This window comes from Geotrypetes seraphini, chromosome 2 (assembly GCF_902459505.1).
Source record: "Geotrypetes seraphini chromosome 2, aGeoSer1.1, whole genome shotgun sequence".
Lineage (NCBI taxonomy): Eukaryota > Metazoa > Chordata > Amphibia > Gymnophiona > Dermophiidae > Geotrypetes > Geotrypetes seraphini.
Genome location: NC_047085.1, coordinates 62,214,572 through 62,239,557, shown reverse-complemented (window position 1 = coordinate 62,239,557; position 24,986 = coordinate 62,214,572). Strand labels below are relative to the sequence as shown.

Sequence of the window (24,986 nt, the reverse complement as noted above, 5' to 3'; positions counted from 1 at the left end):
AATGGAAAAATGGTCAAATACTTGGCAACTGAGTTTTAACGCCAAAAAGTGTAAGGTTATGTACCTTGGTAACGGTAACCCCTGCAAAACATACACCCTAAATGGTGAAACCTTAACAAGAACTGTCACAGAACGGGACCTGGGTGTAATCATTAGTGAAGATATGAAGACTACCAATCAAGTGGAAAAAGCTTCAAACAAGGCTAGACAAATGCTGGGTTGCATCCAAAGAAGTTTTGTCAGCCGAAAGCCTGAAGTTATAATGCCGTTGTACAGGTCCATGGTGAGATCTCATCTGGAGTACTGTGTTCAGTTTTGTAGGCCACGTTATCAAAAGGATGTGAAGAGAATGGAATCGGTTAAGCGAATGGTCATGAAGATGGTCTCAGGATTCAAGGATCTCCCATATGAAGAACGTCTAAGCAGGCTGCAGTTATATTCTCTCAAGGAACGCAGAGAGAGGGGAGACATGAAAGAGACGTTCAAATATCTTACAGGCCGTACTGAGGTGGAGGAAGATGTCTTTTTCCTTACAGGTCCCATGGCAACAAGAGGGCATCCGCTCAAACTCAAGGGTGGGAGACCCTTCATGTCTCACATATCAGGTAGTCGAAGCCAGCAACGTGCTCGACTTCAAGAGATGATGGTATAAACATGTGGGTTCTCTCCAGGGAAATGCTTAGGGGAGGGTTCTTTTAAGGGGAGGGTTCTTTGAGTGGGCAGACTTGTTGGGCCGTTTGCCCTTTTCTGCAGTCATACTCTATGTATTCTATGAAATGAAAGCTTGAGTAGTTGTAGAAATACTGATACAAGAACTCTCTGCTATGCTTCCAGCTGTGCATTAAAATAATCTTTTGAGAATTTGAGTTTCTTTTCCTAACTGGTTCCTTTTATATGTGCAAAATGTCTTCACTTACTCCATATTTAGCTAATTCCAGTAGTACATAAGACTGCATCAAGAGAACAAAAATAGGGATGATTTCCTCATGTTTGCTCTGTTGGGATCCTCTATTACAGGCATAACTTTGAACAGGTCATGATCTACTTTTTCAGGCCAAAAGTGCTGGTGATCTACCACCATGAAAATTAAGTTTCAAATTAAATTTTAACCCAATAAAGATGGCGGATCCCTCCCCCCATTTTTAATGAACCTTCTGCCATTTACTTGGACGTGATCAGCTGTTAAGCAAATTAAGCAAAAACAAAACAGAGAGACAAAGATCCAATAAGAACTGCGAGGGGAAATGGAAAGTATATTTTTTCTTAAAGTTTTATTGAGTAATAACTTACTTTAACTGTCTTAATAACTTGCTTTAATTTTTATTGAGTAATTTGTGTTAAATTTGGGTTGAATATTGATCCAGGCTGATCCTGCACAATCTTTAATATTTCACTCTTGCTCATTAGTGAGACATCTGAATCTGCATTTAATCCACCAGCTTTTTGAAGTTGGGTGAATATTGTGTGAGGGCCAGTCTCAGGGAATCCTGGAGATGTTCATCTGTCATGTTGGAATGTTGTATACTCTTTGTCATTTTCAGACGGGAAAACGCAGATTCACACAAATAAGTTGAACCGAAACAGGAGTGTACAGCTTCACTGCATCTTCTCAAGTTGGGAAATTTGTCTCTAGGCACTAGCTTCCAAAATGATTCTTGTTCAGCACGGGTCTTGAGAAAAATATCATTTTTAAAAGTTAATATTTCATTTTCAAGAGATGGCTTGTTCAATGAGTAATTTTTACTGATAGCAGCTGCAGTTTCTTTAATGTCCACATCTACTTTGAATGGGTATGCCAAGTACTCCACAACTGTTCCAATTTTTTGGAAGTCACAGAATCTATTTTCAAATTCCTGGATAATAGAACAGATTTCTGTCACATACGTCGTGTTCTGAAAAACAAAATTTGAATATTGTCCCAGATTGTCCTGCGTATTAGGGAAATGATCAAAAGTGTTGTTTGTAAGGTCAGTCATCATTAACTCAAATTTGCTCTTGTAGGATGAAACTATACTCATCATCTCGCCAATGCATTTGTTTTTACCTTGTAGTTCAAGGTTCATATCACTTAGTTCGCCTGTAAAGTCAGTGAGAAATGCCAGATTACATCACTCCTCATCTTCCAACTCTGCTTGGTCATCTACCCTCTCCTTCAAAAAAACTTCTTATTTTATTCAGCAAATCATGAAATCTTTGCAGAAATTTGTACTTACTTAGCCACCTTACATCTGTGTGCAAAATGATTTCTGCAGCCCCTTCATCAAGAGTAAGATTGTAAAGCCGTCTTTGAAGTGATCTTCCACAAACTGAATTTACAATTTTTTTCAAGTTTTATTAGGATTTTATATACCGCCTATCAAGGTTATCTAAGCGATTTTACAATCAGGTACTCAAGCATTTTCCCTATCTGTCCCGGTGAGCTCACAATCTATCTAACGTACCTGGGGCTATGGAGGATTAAGTGACTTGCCCAGGGTCACAAGGAGCAGCAAAATTTGCTGGTGAATGATGCAGTGGTAAGAAAGGAAATCTGTGAAGTCATCATGCTGTCTACAGAGGGCTATGAAACCCTTAACCTCACCTGCCTTTGCTCTTGCTCCATCAGTAGTGATGGAAACAAGTCTATGCAATGGAAAATTACACTTTGTCACAAAAGAATGGAAAGAACTGAATATTTCCTGACTGGTAGTTCTCCCTTTTAAATAAATCATTCCAAGTAGCTCTTCTTTAACACTGAAGTCTTCAAAAACCAACCGGATAAAGAACTAGTCTCTTGTGTCTGTAGATTAATCCAGTTGGAGTGAAAAAGCAACACAATTTGAAACATCCTTCAACAATTGTTCAGTTGTGTCTTCACACATCTTTTATATTCGCTGCATGACAGTGTTTCTTGACATCTTGAATAGCAGCTATGATCTCTTTCTTATTTTTAAATCCTTCAAAAAGATTGTCAGCTGCTTCAAGAAAACAATCCTTTTCAAATTTCCCTTCAGTGAAAAGTTTGCATGGTTGCATTGACTGAATGTGACATTGGCTTCACCATCTAATGTTACTTAGTAGCCAATTTTGATTTATGTTCTTTGAGCTTTAGTTTATGAATTTCACTTTTGGGTGGAAAATCAGCATCAAACATATTGCTATGCAGAGCCTTATAACGACGTTCCAGATGACCCTTTTTGGGCAAGGATACTGGGGCATTACAAATTAGACAACAATACTTGTCTTTCACTATGATGAAGAAGTAGTCCATTTCCCATTCATCATAAAAGTGGTAGGTTTTGCTCTTCTTTGGAACACTCATCTTCATTATACTGGGGTGGCTGGATGTAAGAAGGCCAAATCTGCTAAGTTAGTATAATATGGTCCAAAACTGTCACTGTCCCAAAGTATTAAAGATCAACAGGGACTGAAGACCTCTGGATGATGTGCAATACAAGGACTGGAGATGCCAAAACCACACATGCAGTTCTTTTTTTTAACTTTTTTTATTAATTTGTACAATATATATATAACAAATTACAGATATATAGATTTAAGGTAATCAAAGGCAAAAGAAAACCTTTACATGAAGATAAAATATATATTTAAATCATATACTAGTCCATATTAAAGAGACTGATACGTACCTTAAAAGGCTTAAAGGGAAAGTTCAAACAAAGATACAGAGAAAATACTTTTTCATACTTTGGAGCAGAACAATTCTTCTAATTCACTTATCTTAAACTTTTTGTTCAACCACTTCATCAGTTGACAGTACTTTCACACATGCAGTTCTAAAAGTAAAAATAAGAATTCATCATACTGGCACCAATAACCAAATACAGTGGTACCTTGGATTACGAGCATAATCTGTTCCAAGAGCATGCTCGTAATCCAAAATGCTCGTTTATCAAATCGAGTTTCCCCATAGGAAATAATGGAAACTTGCTTTGATATGTTTACCCCCCCCCCCCCGGATAACCGGCATTGCTCCCCCCCGCTCGCAAAGGCCCCTTCGCTCCAACCGCCCCCCTCCCCCGCGCGAACCGGTCCCCCCCCACCCGAACAACTTAAACTTACCCACCTCCCCGTCTGGCACCGGCACGCAGGCACAGATCGTGCCGGTGCCTAGAAGATCTTCCGGCTTCTGCCTGCCTTGAGCATGCATCTGCGCATGCTCAAGGATTTCTAATTCTCCCTCTCGCCGAGATCAGCAGCGGTGGCAATCCCTCGACAGACGACCTACCAGCATGAACTCTCTCCTAACGACGGGCGAGCTGCTGGAGAGATGGAGCCAAGTGGGGCTGGCAATCTACCTCTGACCCCTCTGCAATCTATCTGTTGGACATGCCTGCTCTATTGGTTGTCAGCATAGATTTTCAACAGTCTTACTATTGTCGAATAAACAGGAAACAGCAACATTTAGGCATTGAAACGCAATACTATTTTTGAGTGTGTCTGAACTTTCCATGTTTTCATTGGTACAATTTCATCTTATGCCAAGAAGAGTGGAAAATCTCCTCACTTATCTTTCCTACCCCCCCTGAACCGTTAACTTCATTTATTGTGCAAGTCCCTCCTAACCATACCCTTCTCCTCCACTGCAACTCTAGACTTCATCCTGTGTCTTAGCTGTACCATATGCATGGAACAGACTGTCTGAGTCATTATGTCATGCTCCATTTCTTGCAGTATTCAAATCAACTCCAAATCCACTCCAGTACTGAAATCCAATCCAAATTCAAATTTAAATGCAGTATTCAAATTCAGTATTCAGCCCACTTTCAACTCTTAACTCTCACTCACCATAAAATTACCTATGTCCTTACTATCATTCTCTCTGCAAGAAACTCCCTTAACCCTATATGTCTTGTCTGTTTGTCCAAACTAGATTGCAAGCTCTGAGATCAGGGACCATTTATTCCATGCCAAATGTACAATGCTGCATACATCTTTAAGCGCTATAGAAATGTTAAATAGTAGTAATAGTAGAGAGTTTTCTTGGTTGTAATTTTATCCTGCCTTGAAAGGAGTTGATGATGATATACTCACTGTAGTATATTATCATCTTTATTCTTGTGAAGAAAGAATTAAGCCTCGGTATAGCTTAAATACCTCATAGCCTTAAAAAAAAATTTAATCAGTATTAAAATACCTATCTTGACAAATTATTGTAATGATTAGACATCATTTTCTATTGACAGTATATTTATACATAGGGGGGGAGTGAGGATGGTATAAAGTTCTATTAAAGGTTTAATCAATAGATAAGAATACAATATTTATATGTTACTAGCTTTATAGCCCGTTACATTAACGGGTGCTAGAATATATGTGTGTGTCTGTCTTTATTTCTTTCTCTCTCTGTCTCCTTAGCCGCTTTCTGTATTTCTATCTTTCTTTCTTTCTTTTGGCTGTCCACCACCACCCCTTGCGTGCTCCCCCTGTTCATTCTCCCTTCTTTTTATCTCCCCTGTGTCCACCACCACCCCTTCACTGCTCCCCTTATCCAGCAGCAGCCCTTCTCCCTTTGTTTTACTTCCCCCCTGTCCATCAGCACCTCTTCCTGCTCCCCCTGTCCAGCAGTAGGCCTCCCTTCCTTCCCCCCCTGTCCATCAGCATCTCTTCCTGCTCCCCCTGTCCAGCAGTAGGCCTCCTTTCCTTTTTCCCCCTCCTGTCCATCAGCACCTCTTCCTGCTCCCCCTGTCCAGCAGTAGGCCTCCCTTCCTTTTCACCCCCTGTCCATCAGCACCTCTTCCTGCTCCCTCTGTCCAGCAGTAGGCCTCCCTTCATTTCCCCCCCCCCGTCCATCAGCATCTCTTCCTGCTCCCCCTGTCCAGCAGTAGGCCTCCCTTCATTTCCTCCCCCCCCTTGTCCATCAACACCTCTTCCTGCTCTCCCTGTCCACGGGAGTTAGGCCAGGCCCGGTCTTTGCCGTTTGTTCTTTACTCGGATAGAGAGTCCTTGCCGCCCCCCCCTTCACTTCCTGCGGGCCCGACTACGAACCTGGTGATTCCAGCAGCATGTGCAGCAGTCTTCACACGCTGCTTTGGGTCCTTCTACTGCCCTGATTTACTCTGGCACGTCCCTGATGACATCATCAGAGACGCGGCAGAGCAAATCAAGGCAGTAGAAGGGCCCAAAGCAGTGTGTGAAGACTGCTGCACACGCTGCTTGAATTGCCAGGTTCGTAGTCGGGTGTGCGGGAAGGGAAGGGGGGGCGGCAAAGGACTCGGACTCCTATGGTCTGTCGTGGAGGGCGGCCCTGCTCCATTTCTCGGTTTGTCCCAGAGAGGGGGGGGGTAGGAGGCGCTCTTTGTGCCCCAGTCCTGGCTTGTGGAGGTGATTGTCGGCTGGCTGGGAGCGGGCTTGTGGAGGCGATCGTCGGCTGGTGACGTAGTACGCGCATGTGCACTCTCGCCAGCACAGCGCGACAGATCAGATCTCAGGGAACATGAGGCGAGAGTGCGCATGCGCTGCTAGCATTTTATTATTATAGATTTTTGATTGAAATTTTTGTGGGAAGGGTGGGTGGGGAGGGAATAAATTTATATATTTACGATGACAATAGAAAGAAATTCAAGTGATGTGTAAAAGTTTTAAATGATGTAATATTGTGTACTTGATGTAAGATGAAAAATGAATAAAGAATTTGAACAAAAAATAAAATAACTACAAAAATCTGCATTTTGCAAATAAGATCCCTGGGGAATTTAGATTTTATTGCTTGTCACTGTTAAACAATACACTTTTAATTTTTTTACTGTTTCTGTTGTCAAAAGATTTCAAGAGGGAATATGAAATATCTGTAACTCATACTAAAATTTAAAAGGATTCTCTGGTTAAAGGGTACAAATTATTTGACTATAAATTTTAAAAAATGTACTCACTAACTTCTGCTTTAATGCTGTGAGACTTATCTGATTATCCTATTTCTTTTAACTAGGTGGTAGGAGGAAAAATGACAGAATCAGGCCATCTCTGTGCTTTTATCACCAAAGTGAAAAAAGGAAGCTTGGCTGATACAGTGGGTCATCTAAGACCAGGTATGTATTAATTTTCTGAAACAGTTTTTGCTTTTAGAATTTGATGCAGCATGAATGGTGTGACATGAAGTTCTGAAAACTATTATTTCAAACTGAAAATATCAGGAAAGTGAAATTACCTAAAACTGCACAGAGTTCAATTCAACCAACTATTTTTGCCACTGGGAGAAACATAATAGAAAAATCCAAATGTCTGTCTTAAAAGCAAGCATCTGTGAGATAATAAAACACACACAAACTAAATCAGTTCCTTATATCTTGTTTAACTTTATAAACCATAGAAAAGAAGAGGAATTCAAAGTACAAACCACAAATGAACACAAGAAAAGCACAAAGGGCTTTCAGGTTCCGGGTAATCCTATTTTAATGAATGAGCTGACACGGACTGTGTTTCAGTATCTCCACCTGCATCAAGAGTCAGAAACTCTTGTAGTTAAGTATAAAAGTTCAAAACCTGAAGTCACAAATGAAATTTTTTTTTTGCCCAAATTGGTGGAAAAAAACATACACTCAGACTGATCTGGTACCACAGAGAGCTAAGCTACACACATGGGGGCCATTTTTGAAAAGTCCAATTTGGGCATTTCCTACAAGACTTCCAAATTCAGAGGCTCAGAAACATGTATTTACGAAAGGCGAACTGCTAGATATCCACTTTTTTTTTTTTACTTGCCTACTTGGACATTTTGGCCGACAGGACGTCCAAAGGACATCCAACCTTATAATGTCTGACTTTATACCCCATTTTCAACTACAGAAATGTCCAAGTACAAAAACGTCCAAACCAAGACCATTTGGACATGGGAGGGGCCAGCATTGTAATAGATTGGCCACAAAGACATCCCAACAGGGCAGTGGGACACCTTAGAGGGCACTGCTATAAACTTCACAAAAAAGGTGCCAGATATACATCGTCCATCACATCATAACCCCCATATAATTTATGATGACCCCCCCAAACCTACTGTACTCACCTGTCTACAACCCTATTAGCCATTATGGCTGCAGGTGGCAGTAGAGTTTTGGTGGGCTTACACTTTCCACCATAAATGTAGTGGTTAGAGTGACTTATGGACCCAGGTCGTCCTCTTTATGGTTCTCTAGCCCACCAGCCAGGCTACTTAAGACACCTGTGTGCTACTCTAATAGGCTTTCCCATATGAAGTGCTGCTAACCTAGAGACAGGTTTGTACTGTTTCATTTAGATTTTTGTGGAGTGGGAGGGTTCAGTGACCACTGGGGGAGTGTGGTGGTGTCAATCCCTTCAGTGGTCATCTGGTAAGTTTGGATACCTTTGTAGCACTTAGATGCTTTTAAAACAGGTCAAGCTCTGGATGTCTAAGTTCCATCTAGGATGTCCTAGGAAAGATCTGATTATTGCCACAAGATATCCAAGCTAATTCTGGCTTCCCATGTTATGTGCCTAACCATCTGTTGGTGTTGGATGAGGTTTTGGGACTATTTCTATACTAACCAGATGTTTTCTGGGGGCCAACTGTGAATTCAGCTTGAGCGGAAGTAAGAATTCCATCATTCATCCAGAGGAATGCTATGAGGCATAGTAAGAGTGAGAAATCAGGATTTACTCCTATAGTTTGGGGATTTTGATTCCGTTATTTCTGCCAAAGTCAGTGTTATTATACGAGGGCATGGTTTATTAGCTTGATATATTTGGCTGCAAGGAATTTTTTTTTTAGTACTGTAACAGAATATATATTCAGTTATCTTTTTTTTAAATTATGCATTGCTATGCATACCGTATTTTTCCCACTCCATAAGACACACCTCACCATAAGACGCACCCACCTGTAGAGGAGGAAAAACCAAGAAAAAAAAAATTCTGAACCAAATGGTGTACCCTGTACTCTGTCCCCCCTCTGGTGGTCTAGTGTTAGGCCAGGACAGGGTACAGGGCATGTCTAGAGGTGGTCACGTCTAATAGTAGACATGTGTAGTGGCAGCCAGCCAGCCCCCCCAGCCTCCCCCTGTACCTTTTTAAATCATCCCCCAGTACTTTTAAATCATCCCCCCCAGTATTTTTAGATCAATCATCCCCCCCCAGTACTTTTATATAATCCCCCCAGTATTTTTAGATCATCCCTCCATACCTGGTGGTCCAGCGTGTATCCCTCCCTCGCTAGTGGCGCACAGGTCAGAAGCACGGATGCCAGGAGCAAGCTTTCCATGCTCCTGCTTGTGTCCACACCGTTTTCTGAATGGCTGGGGTCAATTCTGGTGGGATTTGGGAGAACTGATGAAGCCATTTAGAAAACAGCATGGGCCCAAGCGGGAGTGCAGAAAGCTTGTTCCTGACGTCCGCGCTTCTGATCTGTGCACTGCTAGCAAGGGAGGATACACACTGGACCACCAGGGACTGCGACTGTGTAGACGACAATGATGACGGAGGAGGAGGAGGCAGCAGCAGAGGGCGGGTAGTTGTTTTAAAAGGTGCGACTACGGTGCCGGTAGTGACGACGGTGGGCAGGTAGGTGGTTGGTGGGTGGGTATTTTAAAATGGTGCGGCTACGTCGGGCAGATAGGTGTTTTAAAAGGTGCGGCAGGGTGTTTAAAATGGTGCGGCAGGGGGTTTCAAAATTGTACATTCGCTCCATAAGACGCACCGAGATTTCCACTCACTTTTGGGTGGAAAAAAAGTGCGTCTTATGGAGTAAAAAATACAGTATTTTGTACAATCTGAATAGTATTCTTTGTGTATTTGTGTGCCATTTCACTAATTATTATCATCAGTATTTATTATTATATAATAAATATATATTCCACCTTATTACTGAGTACTATTACTGAGATAAGTCTTTGGCTACTACTAATGGCTTATGTAGAATCACTTTTCCCTAGAAATGTACATGCCCAGAAGATTGAAAATCAGTGAGTTACTGCCCTAAGCAGAATATTCCCAGACCTGTGCGATTGTCTATATAATCAATTTTTGCTACAATTCTTCTTCACATCTGTTATAGTCCTCTCTTTCTTCCACATCCATTATCACATTATCTCTCTTCTCTCCATCCAGCATCGATCCATCTTTTTCTCTCTCTCTGCTACCCCATCCAGCATCCTGCTGTTTCTGTCTTCCCTCCCCCAATCAAGCATCACCCCAACTCTATATATTTATTTCTTCCCCATCCAGCATCATCTCATCTCCCATTCTCCATCCCCCTGTCCAGCATGGCCTCCTTTATCTTTGTCTCTTTCCCCTCAACATCCAGTATCATCATCATCCCCTTTCTCTTTTCCCCGTTCTCTCCCGATCATCTTGTGACAGCATTTCAAATTTGGCAGCAGACCAGCAATGGTATCAGCTAGAAAAACAAACAGTTGGACTATTTTCCTGCATGCATCGCTACTGCTGTGCTGATCCCATAGTTCCTTTGACATCGGAAGAAGTAGGACCAGCAGAGCAGCAGCGGCCCATGCAAGAAAATGCTTTTACTTTCTTTTCACTATGCTTTGACTTTGTTTTTACAGGTGAAACTGCTGTTGCTCTGCTGCCAAACTTGAAATGTTCTAAAAGGATAAGAGGAAAGGAAAAAAACAACAGTGGGAGAGGCAGATATCATTCTTATACAAAATCTGTTTGGGGAGCAGTTGCTCCCCTTGTGCCCCCTCTAGCTCTGCTTCTGATTCCTACCCTTTATATACTAGGTTTCCTAATATTGCTTTGTGTAGAGTTATAAGTATGCGCTAGACTAGAATGTATTAATAAGGAATGAAGCTTCATTTGGAGGGGAATCTGGTGATGATGGCAAAGAACCTTTTTAATGTGCAGTACTGTTTTAAAGGGAGTAAGAACAAAACATATAAGAAGAATAATTGGAACAACATCAGGAAGTATTTTTTAACAGAGAGGGTGGTAGATGCCTGGATGTCCTTCTGGAGGAGGTGGTAGATTAACAGTATTAAAAATAAAAAATAAAGAGAAACACAGAAGATCTCTGGAGACAAGATGATGAAGTTGAAATACTGTGAATCCTGCATGGATCAGCAGTTCAGCCCATAATAGCAGTGGAATGACTGCTTTGAGCTTCCAAGATACATTGAGGTAACCTAGTGGTTCCCAAACCTGTCCTGGGGTCTCCCCAGCCAGTGAGGTTTCAAGATATCCACAATGTATATTCATGAGAGCGATTTGCATGCACTGCCTCCACATCTCTTTCATGAATATTTATTGTGGATATCTTGAAAACTTGTCTGGCTGGGGAGCCACTGGGGTAACCTGTATGGAGTAGGGATTACAACTCTAATCAACGATATGAGTACATTTGGCATTCAAGAAAACATAGGGCTAAATCTGCATGGAGTGGTTGTAATCATAAATAGCAATGATACAACAACTTTGAGCTTCCAAGAAGGTTAGGGTGATCTACACCAAGGGACCCTGGTTGGTCCAGCACATTGGTTCCACCATTTGCTTTGTTTTTAGTGCCAAGAACAGAATATTTACTAGTCTGAGGCAGACAAGAATAGAAAACCTTTCTGCTTATATGCAGTCCTTGCTGATGAGTCTTGTGTCTCAAGCCTGAATAATGAGATAATAATAATAATAACTATATTCTTTTATACCGCCATAACCAAAAGTTCTAGGCGGTTTACACTAAAAAGAGCTGGACAATCAGCGAAATACAATAAAACAGTAAAAAATACAAATATTTGTAAAATAGAATTTCAATAATAAAACTCACTAAGTAATAAACTTATCGAACAAAGTTGTCTTAATTAATTTCTGAAAACTGCAATAGGATAACGTAGCTTGCTGAATACATTAGGCTAACCAAGATTGTTGCCTACCAGCTTGAACTATTAAGGTCCTATCTTAGAAGATCTTATATCTACACCCATTAATTTTTGGATAAGCAAATAAGTAGAAGTTTCTAGTTTCTCTTGATGGTCTATGGAACACAAAATGAGGAAAAAGATAAGCTGGAGACAATCCCGATATCAGCTTAAAGCAGATACAGGAAAATTTGAATAATACTCTTGCCTTCTCAAACTAAAGTCATGAAGCTCCTTCAGTTAAATATTTCTGTACTGCTGAATTTCATGAGATCAGTCAGGGTGAATTAGATCAAATTTTACATATTGTATAAGTAATTTCAGGCCTCTTTGATCCATGCTCAGAGTGGTTATTTAAATCAGTTAAGTGGAGGCCTGAAAGAAAGAATTTAATCACAAATTTTACCTCTATAAGAGAAGGTTATTTGCCAGTTTGCTTTAAATGAGTATTTGTTTGACCGCTGATTAAGTACATGAACCTGAATGTTGCTGACTTAAATCATTGTAGACCAGTTTCAGTAATGCCTACTTGAACAAACTGATTGTGAAAGGTGTCAGCCTAACAACAGAAATGAATCATTTGGCAGCAGGAAACTTGCTGCCTTACCAGGCCTTATTGTAGGTGGGATGTAATGTAATGTAATTTCTAAGTACCTGTTTTACTTATAATTTTAATGTACCCTATTGTCTATTTTTCTGTAAGCTGCTTAGAATCCTAACGGAGTTTAGCGGTATATAAGAAATAAATTACATTACATTATTGTAGGTGGGATAGGACTAAAATTAAGTTAATACCTCTATTAGATTATGTCCTTTTAGAGGATATGCTCTTATGGTTAGAGGAAATGCTCTTATGAACCTTAGTTCAGCTTTTGATAGATGATGAGTTACTAATTTCATGCATGAAAGGAAATGATTTATGTCATGTTCAGAGGAGAAAAAGGCAGGCAGTTGTGCTTAAGTTTCCTGAACCTGACCCATCCTTCATGTAAAGACATGCAGACTTTGAATCTTTTTTATAGAAAACCTGTCCAGAACTGTCCTGTCTGTGTATGTATCTTCCAGTTTTCATATGTGTTCCCTTAATAAGTAGAAACATAGAAACATAGAAATTGACGGCAGAAAAGGGCTATAGCCCATCGAGTCTGCCCATACCAATGACCTACTCCCTGACTTTTACTCCCTATTGATCCCATGTGAATATCCCATTTTCTCTTAAAATCTGACACGCTGTTGGCCTCAATCACCTGCTGAGGCAGCTCGTTCCAATGATCGACCACCCTTTCGGTGAAGAAGTACTTTCTAGCATCACCCTGAAATTTCCCTCCCCTGATTTTCAGCGAGTGTCCTCTGGTTATCGAGGGCCCTGTAAGACTGAAGATATCATCTTTCATCTCTATACGCCCCGTGATATACTTAAAGGTCTCAATCATGTCCCCCCTCTCTCTTCGCTCCTCCAGCGAGTACATCCGCAGTTTTTTTAGTCTTTCTTCATATGTGAGATCCCTGAGCCCCAAGACCATCCTGGTAGCCATTCGCTGAACCGATTCAATTCTCAACACATCTTTCCGGTAGTGTGGTCTCCAGAATTGAACACAATACTCGAGATGAGGTCTCACCATGGATCTGTACAGTGGCATTATGACTTCAGGTTTTCTGCTGACAAAACCCCTACGGATGCAGCCCATCATTTGTCTTGCTTTGGACGAAGCCTTCTCCACCTGATTTGCAGCCTTCATATCATTGCTAATGATCACTCCTAAATCACGTTCTATCGTGGTACTGGACAAGGTTTCACCATTTAGTGTGTAAGTTCTGTGTGGGTTTTTTTTGCCTAGGTGCATTACTTTACATTTTTTGGCATTGAAGCTTAGTTGCCAAGTTGATGACCACTGTTCCAACTGTCGTAGGTCCTGCGTCATAAAGTCAGGTACACTGCTTTTGCCTACTATGTTGCATAGTTTGGCGTCGTCGGCAAACAGTGATACTTTTCCTCTAAGTCCTTGGGTCAAATCTCCTATGAATAAATTGAATAGTATCGGCCCTAAGACGGAGCCCTGAGGTACTCCACTCGTCACAGCTGACGTTTTGAGGTACTCAAACCTACTCTGACTCCTTGCTCAGGTAAGCAAGCAGTTTTCTTGGCTTATATCACTGGGAAACAAATGCAGAAAACATCTTGTACCTTCAGCATACAGTATTTTCACACATCAATGCCATGTTGAAAGCTCCTGCAATAGCAGTAGGAATAATCTTAATATGATATTATTTATATAGAGCATAAATATAGGCACAAACATGCATAAATATAGAAACAGGTAAAAGAATCCTTGCTGAGAAATTTAGGCAATGTGTTTCTAAGTGTCTAAACTAGAAGGTTGGGGTGGCATTTGTTTGCAGGACAGTTATGGTCTACCCCAGCAAAGATCAATATGTGACAGTAGTAAAGATAGCAATATATACAACAATATTAGCAATGCACTTCTTAGCATGGCAACAGGAATTAAAAGACTAAACAAAAAACTAGACAAAAATTTAAATTGTCACTGAAAAGTAACTGGAAAGAAATGACCACAAATGCTCACACTCTAGGCAACAAAAATAATGAACTGCAAGCCCTAATATTAGAGGCAGACTTGGATATCATAGCAATCACAGAGACATCGTTCAGTGATTCCCAAGGGATGCAAACATACTGGGCTATAATCTTTTTAGGAAGGACAGAGATGGTCGAAAGGGTGGAGGAGTAGCTCTCTATGTGAAGACTAATAACCAAGCAACTGAAACGCAGGAGGCCTGAGGAAAAGAAGAAGCAATATGAATAGCTTTAAAATGAGAAGGTAGAACTTCTATCTACGTGGGTGTTGTCTACAGACTGACTCAAGAGCAACAAATTGATAAAGATCTTGTTGCAGATATCCAAAAGCTGATTGGAAAGTTCCTTCTGCAGAATCAGAAAGAAGTTGAGAGATAGTGGATGCCCTTCCAAAAAGTCGCTCTACTGTGAATATACCCTGAAGCAGTGGTTATATAATGAACACCGCTAAATGCTGGCTGTGTTGGTGGAGAAAAAGAAGCAGCTTATGACCTTTAATAAGAGAAAAGGAGAAATGGGAGAAAAGGAACTTTGAAAATACATACTATACAGCGAAAGAAAAAGACAGTGTTTAAGATAAGTAAAATACCTACTGTTCCTTCTCTACTTGATAATGTTTCTTGTATGAAAGTGTTGTCTCATCTGGTTTAATATTAACATCAGTGACAATGAATATATTTTTGGGGTGATTGAGATTTGATATACAACCTTCTTGAAAGAAAAGTGATATAAATAAAAAAGATAATAAAGAAATGTAAAGTAAAAGAGATTTAATGAAAAGAAAATTTGGGTTAAACATGGGTATCTTAAACAGGAAGGAAGGTGGTTTTTTTTGCCAATGATTAAATTAAGAGCATTATGAAAATCACATACAGAAGATGCCAGCTGGGCCTTTTGCTCTAGATCTGAGGCTTTTTTTCCACCTATTAAATAGAACCCCTAATAAGAACATAAGAACATAAGAACATAAGAAGTTGCCTCCGCTGAGGCAGACCAGAGGTCCATCTCGCCCAGCGGTCCGCTCCCGCGGCGGCCCATCAGGCCCATTGCCTAAGCAATGGTCCCAGACTATCCCTATAACCTACCGCTACTCTTATCTGTACCCCTCAATTCCTTTATCCTCTAGGAACCTATCCAAACCTTCTTTGAAGCCTTGTAACGTGCTCCGGCCTATCACAGCCTCCGGAAGCGCGTTCCATGTGTCCACCACCCTCTGGGTGAAAAAGAACTTTCTGGCATTTGTTTTAAACCTGTCTCCTTTTAGTTTTTCCGAGTGCCCCCTTGTACTTGTGGTTCCCCGTAATCTGAAAAATCTGTCCCTGTCTACTTTTTCTATACCCTTCAGGATCTTGAAGGTTTCTATCATGTCTCCTCTAAGTCTCCGCTTTTCCAGGGAGAACAGCCCCAGCTTTTTCAGTCTGTCAGTATATGAGAGGTTTTCCATACCTCTTATCAGTTTAGTTGCTCTTCTCTGGACTCTCTCAAGTACCGCCATGTCCTTTTTGAGGTACGGCGACCAATATTGGACACAGTACTCCAGATGCGGTCGCACCATTGCACGATACAGTGGCAGGATGACCTCCTTTGTCCTGGTCGTGATACCCTTCTTAATGATACCCAACATTTTGTTTGCTTTTCTTGAGGCTGTGGCGCACTGTGCCGACGCCTTCAAAGACGTGTCCACCATCACTCCCAGGTCTCTTTCAAGGTTACTTACCCCTAGCAATGATCCTCCCATTTTGTAGCTGAACATCGGGTTCTTTTTCCCTACATGCATGACCTTGCATTTCCCTACATTAAAGTTCATTTGCCATTTTTTGGCCCATTCTTCTAGCGTCGTTAGGTCCCTTTGCAGATCTTCGCAGTCTTCCATGGTATCAACCCTGCGGTAGAGTTTGGTGTCATCCGCAAATTTAATAACTTCGCAATTTGTTCCTGCCTCCAGGTCATTTATAAATATATTGAACAGGAGAATAGTAATTATCAAATCTGCTGATCTGACGTCACTTAGAAAATAGTAGATGGAAAGAGTGCGTTTAGTAATCGTAGATACAGTATTTTTTACCACTATCAGTGAAATAAAATAATTCTATTAAAAGGTAAATCATGCTAAATGAATCTGATTGAATTCTTTGACTGGGTGACCAGAGAAATAGACTGAGGAAGTATGCTAGATATAATTTACTTAGATTTCAGCAAAGCCTTTGACACGGTTCCTCATCGGAGGCTCTTCAACAAACTTGACAATGGAATGCTGCTACTATTTGGGTTTTTTGCCAGGTACTTGTGACTTGGATTTGCCTCTGTGAAAACAGGATACTGGGCTAGATGGCCCATTGGTCTGATCCAGTAAGGCTATTCTTATGTTCTTATGTAAAAATGAAAGCAGATAAAGAGTATGTGGCCTATCTAGTCTACTTAACTAAGCCATCTACTGTCCCCTCCTCTCTCTTAGAGATCCAATGTACTTGTCTGGCAACAGGGTTCAAGTTGTTAGTAGATTTTCCACTTGATAAACAGAGAATCTTTAAACAAGATTTTCATAATATATGGCAGAGCACTGAACTCTTAAAAATGAAACAAGCAGTAAGACAATTGGAAAGGATCTGGAAAAAAACGGGAAAATTGTCAGACCGGAACAACTGGAGATCTAACATAAAAATCTACAAACAATTGATACAAGAAAAAAGTAAAGCTTTTTACTCATCCAAAATTGACTCATCCAATACTAGCTCGAAAGGAATCAATACAAAAGAACTGTTCAACCTAGACACAAACTTATTCGACACCACACGTTACACTCAACCCATGCATAATATTAAGCTACCTTCTGCAAATGATCTAGCACAGCATTTTGATTCAAAAATTAAAAAGCTAAGAAATAACTGTTCTACAAACGACATACATGAACATCAAATAATTAACGTACAAAGAAATGAAATACCAGCAGACATGATTTGGAACTCCTTTCAAGACTTAGAATGGAATAATTATATCAAATTATATAACAAGTATACTAAATCATTTTGTGTCTTGGACTCCTGTCCCCCAGAAATTATGAAAGCAGCCCCTCTAGGCTTTAAACTAACTTTGTTGAATTATTTGTCCGATAATTTAAAAAATGGAAAATTCCTTGCTAATATTGGCCACATCATAATGACCCAAATTCCAAAAAATCACAAAGAATCTCTAGCATTAGTAACCAACTATAGACCAGTAGCATCCATTCCATTTTTTGTAAAAATCATGGAAGGATTGGTACATACCCAATTGATGGAATATCTTGATCAGTTCTCTCTTTTACATGAAACTCAATCTGGTTTCAGACCTCTATTCAGCACTGAGACAGTAATCGCAGCCATCCTGGATAATTTACGCTCCTTGTTTAGTAGAGGCCTTAACACCCTGATTATGCAATTTGATATGAGCTCCGCCTTTGACTTAGTGAACCATGGGAAACTGTTACAATGCTTAGATGCAATTGGTATCAGAGGCGAGGTGTTAGACTGGTTCCGAAGTTTCCTTACATCCCGCACCTATCAAGTATGCTTTAACCACAATCTCTCTTACACTTGAAGTAATCCATCTTGCTTTTCCACAGGGGTCCCCATTGTCCCTATTGCTTTTCAATGTTTACATGTCATCACTAGGTGCGCAATTGTCCCAACTAGGGATAAAATTTTTCAGTTACGCAGACGGCTTCACGATCATTATTCCACTCACTACCTCTCTCTCTGAAGTCATTCCTATGGCAACAGAAGTACTAAATGTGATGGAACAATGAATGACTGAATTTAGACTGAAGCTTAACTCAGAAAAAACAAAATTCTTCATAGCCTCGCCACACTCACTTGACACTAAAATGTCGTTGCACATCAACAAATTTAGTTACCCTATCCAATCTACTATGAAGGTATTGGGAGTAATACTAGACCAGGGCCTAACCATGAAAGACCAGATGGACTCTCTGGTCAGAAAGGGTTTTTTTTAACTCTCTGGAAGCTTCAGTCCATTAGAGCATATTTTGATGCTTCATCATTCAGAATTATGGTACAATCCTTTATACTAAGCCAACTTGACTATTGTAATATCACCTATCTGGCAATTACCCAGAAGAACTTGCAGTGACTACAACTGGTTTAAAATGCAGCAGTCAGACTGATTTTTGGGTGAAGAAGTTCGAACATGTAGCTCCTTCCTACCGACTCCTGCATTGGCTGCTGGTGGAGGCAAGGGTGAACGTTAAGTTTGGATGTTTTTGCTTTAAAGTACTTTTCGGCCTAGCTCCCAGATATATAACTGACCTTTTCTTTTTCTCAACCAATCAACACATGAGAAGCTCAAACTTGAATTTTGTTTCCCCACCGGTCAGAGGATGTAAATTTAAAAGACATCTTCAACATCTCTTCTCATATCATGCATCATTATGGGGTAAAGATCTGAAACAATTACTCATGCTTGCGAATACTTATGGGGAATTTAGGAAACACCTAAAGACATATCTGTTCCCTAAAGTAAGTAGGCAGCTGCACTGCACAATCTCTCCACACAATAACTGACTGCTAAACTTTAGCTCTGCTAGTTCTACTTAATCTGTAACATTTCTTAATCATTGTAAACTGCATAGAATTTCATGGTCCTGCGGTATATAAACTGTTATTATTATTATTATGACTGCCGCAAGAAAACTGTGAATCTTGGCCTGCTTACCTTTGCTGCAGCTTCCTAACTTGTTATGAGGAAGAAGAGGAAAGGTATAGCTCACCCTGCTATGACCTAACTGCCGGATTCAGAGGTGGTGGGTTCCATGGAAAACTGTGTGTCACAGCCAAAATTCAGCTGTTTCTTTGATGGACTGGCTGCTGGGATGGTCTCCATGATCTGGAGAGGTGGTGTCTCCTTTGAAACAGTGCTAAGCCCTGAGATGTGCAGAGCCTTACTTCATCCAGGGGCATTGGACTTATGGATTGAGGTTGCTGAAGAAGATGTGTACAGATGAAGGAGTCCTCCACTTAGCAATGATGAGTTAGATGCAGTTGAATCTGAGGAAAAGAATATAAACCTAGGGAAATCAAACTGGGTCAGTTTTTCAATTACCATCTTTGACAAAAGCGGAGAAACATTTGAGTAAAATGCATGTTACTTTTTGTGAGTTGGACCCTATTCCATCATAATGACTCTCGAATTCTAGACATAGGCTATTAGCTTTAGCATTAAATATGATACATAACAGTTTAAATAGTGGGGAGGTGCCAGCATGTTGGAAACAGGCAATTATTAAACCCATTTTACTACAGAGAACATCATTGGCTTTCGTTTGAGGCTTGCGTGTTATTTAAACTGGGCACTCTCTGTTATAAAGTTTTACACAGCCAGGTGCTGGAGTATTTACTAGAAATTTTTACTTTGTTTACACCAAACCGTTCTTTATACAATTCTACTTTATTTGGCGTCCCCCCAGCTTGAGGTTGTACTCAAAAAGATTTCAGGAGTGTCTGCTTGCTTATCAGGCAGCGAACTGGAACAGGGAGTTATGCTCCTTATTCACAAAGTCTTGTTCCTACTTACATTTTAGAAAATTACTAAAATCAATACTATTTACAAAATTCCTAGAGCACTAATACGATCTTATGTTAAGTTTTGTAGATCACTGGGAATGTCCAGTTTTGTTTTGGATTTTTAAAAATCTTTTTATGAACCACATCGATCCGTGAGATTTTGCGGTCTAGAAATGTAAATGTAATGTAATATCATTAAAAACAAGGATCTTAGATCAGGGGTCTCAAAGTCCCTACTTGAGAGCCGCAATCCAGTCGGGTTTTCAGGTTTTCCCCAATGAATATGCATGAGATCTTTGTGCATGCACTGCTTTCAATGCATATTCATTGGGGAAATCCTGAAAACCTGACTGGATTGCAGCCCTCAAGGAGGGACTTTGAGATCCCTGATCTAGATGTACTGAATACAGCCGGTTATATGCCAGTTTCTAATCTTTGTTTTTTAGCAAAACTAACTGAGAGGATAGTTCTGGAGCAATTAGTAGTTTATATAGAATCAACAAATGTGCTAAATCCAAGATTTCGGACTATGCATAGTACTGAGACAGTGTTAGCAGGTTTCCTGTGAGGTTCATTCGATCTTGGATAGTGGGAATTTTGCTATAGTGGTATCATTAGACTTAAGTTCTGCTTTTGATCTGGTTGAACCAGATATTGTAGAGCACCAGTTAGTAGCTGACCATTTTGTACAACTGTTGCATTGTGTTCCAGCTCTAGGGTCAGTGGATAAGTTTATCACCATTACGTACGATAAACCACACTATGTCCCTGTGAACAAGCAGCACATTGACACCATCACATTTGAAATAAAGATGGATCAGAGCAGGAACGTCTTATTTCGTTACGGGAAGGTGATCCTTAAGCATCACTTGCGACCCCGGAAGACTGTTGTTTTTTAAAATGTTGATGACTAAAGATTAAGGAGACCCCAAAGCATACAAAAATTATTACACAGCACAAGCCGGTTATGGACTTTCAGGATATCACGGGGCTCTGGTCATGTACGGGGCCAGTGTGGGTGGTGTATTTCATAGTCTCTTTAGTAAAACAATACTGCTTTTGAGAAGGGGTTTTGAAATTATTAAACCACATGTGAAAGTTGCCGCAAAAAACATAACCAAAGATGTCATGGGTCACATCGCAACACCCGTTCTAAATAAATTAAACCAATCCACAGAGCAGGCAGGTTTCAGGACCGGCTGTGATTAGACAAGCTGTTAAAAGAAAGAGGACCCAGCCTCAGGAGATTCTGCAAGGAAGTCCAAAGCCTTTTAAAAGAAAGAAACCCCAAGCTGACAAATCACAGAAGCTATTTGGCGGATCCAAGAAGAGAAAGGCCCATTCTAGGAAACATGATATATTCTAAAAAAAACCATGGCTTTTGTACACCACGGTTCTGAAGAATGCGTTAAATCAGAACTAGATCTTTTTGAGTTAGCTCCGACCCAAACCAGTATAGAAAAAAGCATTTATGTGGAAATACCACCATTATCAGTTTTATCGGAAACAGTACCTTTGGACTTCTACATAGCTGGTCACGGTGAAAACTACATTGATTTAAACAACACTCTCCTGCATCTGACCTATAAAATTGCTAAAGAAGATGGTTCAGACATTGATGCGACCACCAAAGTAGCCCTGGTAAATTATTTTTAGCCAACTGGATGTTATCCTGGGAGACCAACTGATTAGTCAGAGTACTAACTGCTACCCCTACAGAGCCCTCATAGATGGGCAGAGCTTGTGTGAAAGCGGGCATGGTGTGGGTGGGACATGGGCATGGTTTGGGTGAAAGTGGGTGTGTTGTGGGCAGAGAGTAGGCGGGGTTTAACCCGGAAGTGAATGCTGATTAGTCGATCCTTATCTTGACAGCTGTCAATCATTTCGACATGTGGTGCACCCATTACACTACTCACAAGTTTTCCATAAAGAATCATTCTTTATAATACCGAGGGCCTCAGAATAGTTGATCTAAAATAGTTGATCCAAAATCTTGTCTCATGCAGTTGATACTTTGATAGTTTTTCACTTTCTGCATGTTGCACTGCTTTCAGCTGTGTATAGCTGAAATTATCAGAAGCAAATAAGGAAAGACTTATAAACTATATTACAAAAATATGACAACTTTGCATGAGGTAAAATTCGCTATAGTTAATTTAATGAATTTTACCTCATGCAAAGCTGTCATTTCTTTAATAAGACATTAACTGTTTTTTTCTGTGACCCTCCAAGTACCTACAAATCCAAAATGTGGCCCTGCAAAGGGTTTGAGTTTGAGACCGCTGGCTTAGAGCTATTTAAAATTTTTAAAATGAGAAATCTTTACATACCTTAATTCATGCTTTTTACCATTTAAATTGGATTATGGTAATTTAGTATATGTAGGAATAACAGCAGGGCAATTAAAATGTTTACAAACAGTACAAAATGCTGTGATTAGGTTATTAGGTTTTGTGCATATTAGAGTTCATGTGACTCCCTTGTATTTGAAATTCCATTGGTTACCAATAGAATTTAGGATTAAATTTAAGATCTTGATCTTAGTACATAGAGCATTATTTGAACTACAACCGTCATATCTTTATAACTTAGTACTATTACATAACATAACATCGTGCTTCTAGCTTGCATAACCATAAGTTCAATGTGGTTTACAAAACATTATAAATAAAGATAACAAAAGAAACACAATAGAACTATTTGGCAAAATATTTTGAAAAGAGATACGTTTTCAACTGGGTTCTGAAATATTTATAAGAACAAGATGTAAGCAGCAACAATCAAAATTCTTTGTCATGGGAAGCTGCCTGATATGCTAATGTATGATCAAGAAATATTTTACTTTTATAACCCTGAACGGATGGAAAAGTGAACAGGGCATGCGATCTACTATAATTATAGGATGCTATAAGAAATCTGTCAGCCAGAAAAAGCAGGGCAGTGCCATATGCAACTTTATAGCAAAGACAACCCAACTTAAACATAACACGAGCTTCCATCAGAAGTCAATGCAACTCACGATAGAACGGTGTCACATGACCATGTGACACTGTTCTATTGTGAGTTGCATTGGCTTCCAGCCAAATGTTTCTTCAGGCCATAAATCAGTCTAACTGCCGTATTTTGAATCAGTCTAAGTCTGGCCATATTTTTCTTAGTACTTGTTAAGTAAATAATGTTGCAGTAATCAAGAAACATAGAAACATAGAAGATGACGGCAGAAAAGGGCTACAGCCCATCAAGTCTGCCCACAATGATTGAACCAGAAGTTTGAAAGCTGAAATCTCAAAATATGATCTTATGGTGTGCAACTTCCATAAAGTGTAATAATCCTTTTGCACCACAGCATCTATCTGATTTTTCGTAGATGCTGATCAAGGACAACTCCTATTATTTTGATCGTTGGATGTATCGTATACAGTGTTGAGTTTATGGCAAATTTTGTGTGATGATGCAAAAAAGAATGTAGTCTTGTCATGAACTCAATCATATGAAAACTGTGGGACAAAACAGTGCTACAAGGGATGAAAATCGAAATATCAGTGTAGCTAAATTGTTTTATACCCAAATTACTCAATAAAAAGCCCAAAGAAGAAAGGTACACATTGAACAAAGTGGGCGAAAGTGGAGAACCCCGAGGGACTCCTCAGGGATTTTTCCAAATAATAGAAGACTGGTTATTAAACCTAACCTGGTATAGTCTAGATTCAAGAAATCCTTTAAACCACAAGAGAACATTACCTTGTAATCCTAATGCATCCAAACAGTCCAATAATTTGGTGTGGTCCACCAACTCAAAGACACTACTCAGATCAAATTGAAGAACCAGTGCACTACTGCCCTTACTCAACAAACTATTTAGATGGTCTAACAGTGTAGCCAATACCATTTCTGTACTGAAATGGAATCTAAAACCCAACTGAGAATCATGAAGTAAAGAATGATGCTCGAGATATTTTGTTAGCTGAATTTGGACCAAGCCCTCCATGATTTTTACAAAAAAGAGAATTGATGCAACCGGTCTATAATTAGATGGTAATGAAGTTGATTTTTTACTGCTTTTAGTTATTGGAGTGATAATTATATTACCTTCCTCTTTTGGGAACTTTCCTGCATCTAAAGAGTCAGATAACCACTTCAATACTTTCAATTTGAAACTTAAAGGTGCAGTTACCATAAGGTCTGAAGGACAAGAATCCAACATACAATATGACTTGTCATATCTGTGATATAATTTAGAAAAATCATTCCAATCCAGATTTTCAAGCGTGGACCAATGTTAATCCACATGAACATCATCTTTGTTCTTACTTAAATAAGATTCAATATTCCCTGAGTAAGGTAAGCAGGGAGGTCTCAGGTGTAAAACCTTGAAGATAAAGAAAGTCGCTAAATCATTTGACGTAGGTAAAAGCGGCCTTGAAGGTTGTGTGTTTTTAGTCACATTATAAACATTGTTAACTAACTGAAATAATTTTTTAATGTTAATGTTGGTATTGCTTACTTTTGCTGAGTAGTAAGACTTTCGTTTCTCCCTTAACAATAGCTTATAATTTCTAACTTCCTTCCACCATTTTTCTTTATCAATAGCTAATTTTTATTTTAACCATTTTCTTTCAAATCGACACACTGCTCGTTTCATCCCCAATAATTCTGTATCATACCATTTTTGAAGTCAATAGATTGTCCCTTTATAAAGTGCTTGGGGGCAATTTCATCTAAGATAGCATTATAGGAGATTTTCCAGTCTGATGGAAATTCATGAATATTGCCTTCTGTTAGTAATTCTACCCGTTTCCAAAATTCAATTGGGTTAGGTGTTTTTCTAATAAAAATTTCTTGTTTTTGCAACTTTGGTTTTGAATTAAGTTTCTTGGTCCATCCCAGAGTAAAATAGTGAATGAAATGATCTGACCAAGGTGTTGATAACCATCTATCTACCTTCAACAGAATTTTAGAAGTAAGTTCAGACTTAGTAGCTAGTGATACCAGGTCAAGTTCATGGCCTCCTACGTG

At 39.7% G+C, this 24,986-nt stretch overlaps 1 protein-coding gene across 3 annotated transcripts in view; it reads left to right on the top strand.

The window, feature by feature from the left end:
• Positions 1-24,986, top strand: part of RIMS2 (regulating synaptic membrane exocytosis 2) — a 1,127,809-nt gene that overhangs the window by 567,081 nt on the left and 535,742 nt on the right. For 2 of the 3 annotated variants that reach the window (XM_033933083.1, XM_033933078.1), the window contains one exon: positions 6,926-7,025. In XM_033933083.1, the coding sequence (XP_033788974.1) occupies positions 6,926-7,025 (100 nt within the window). Of the gene's footprint in view, positions 1-6,925; positions 7,028-24,986 lie in introns of those variants that run through there. The other variant, XM_033933080.1, reaches the window with a different exon arrangement.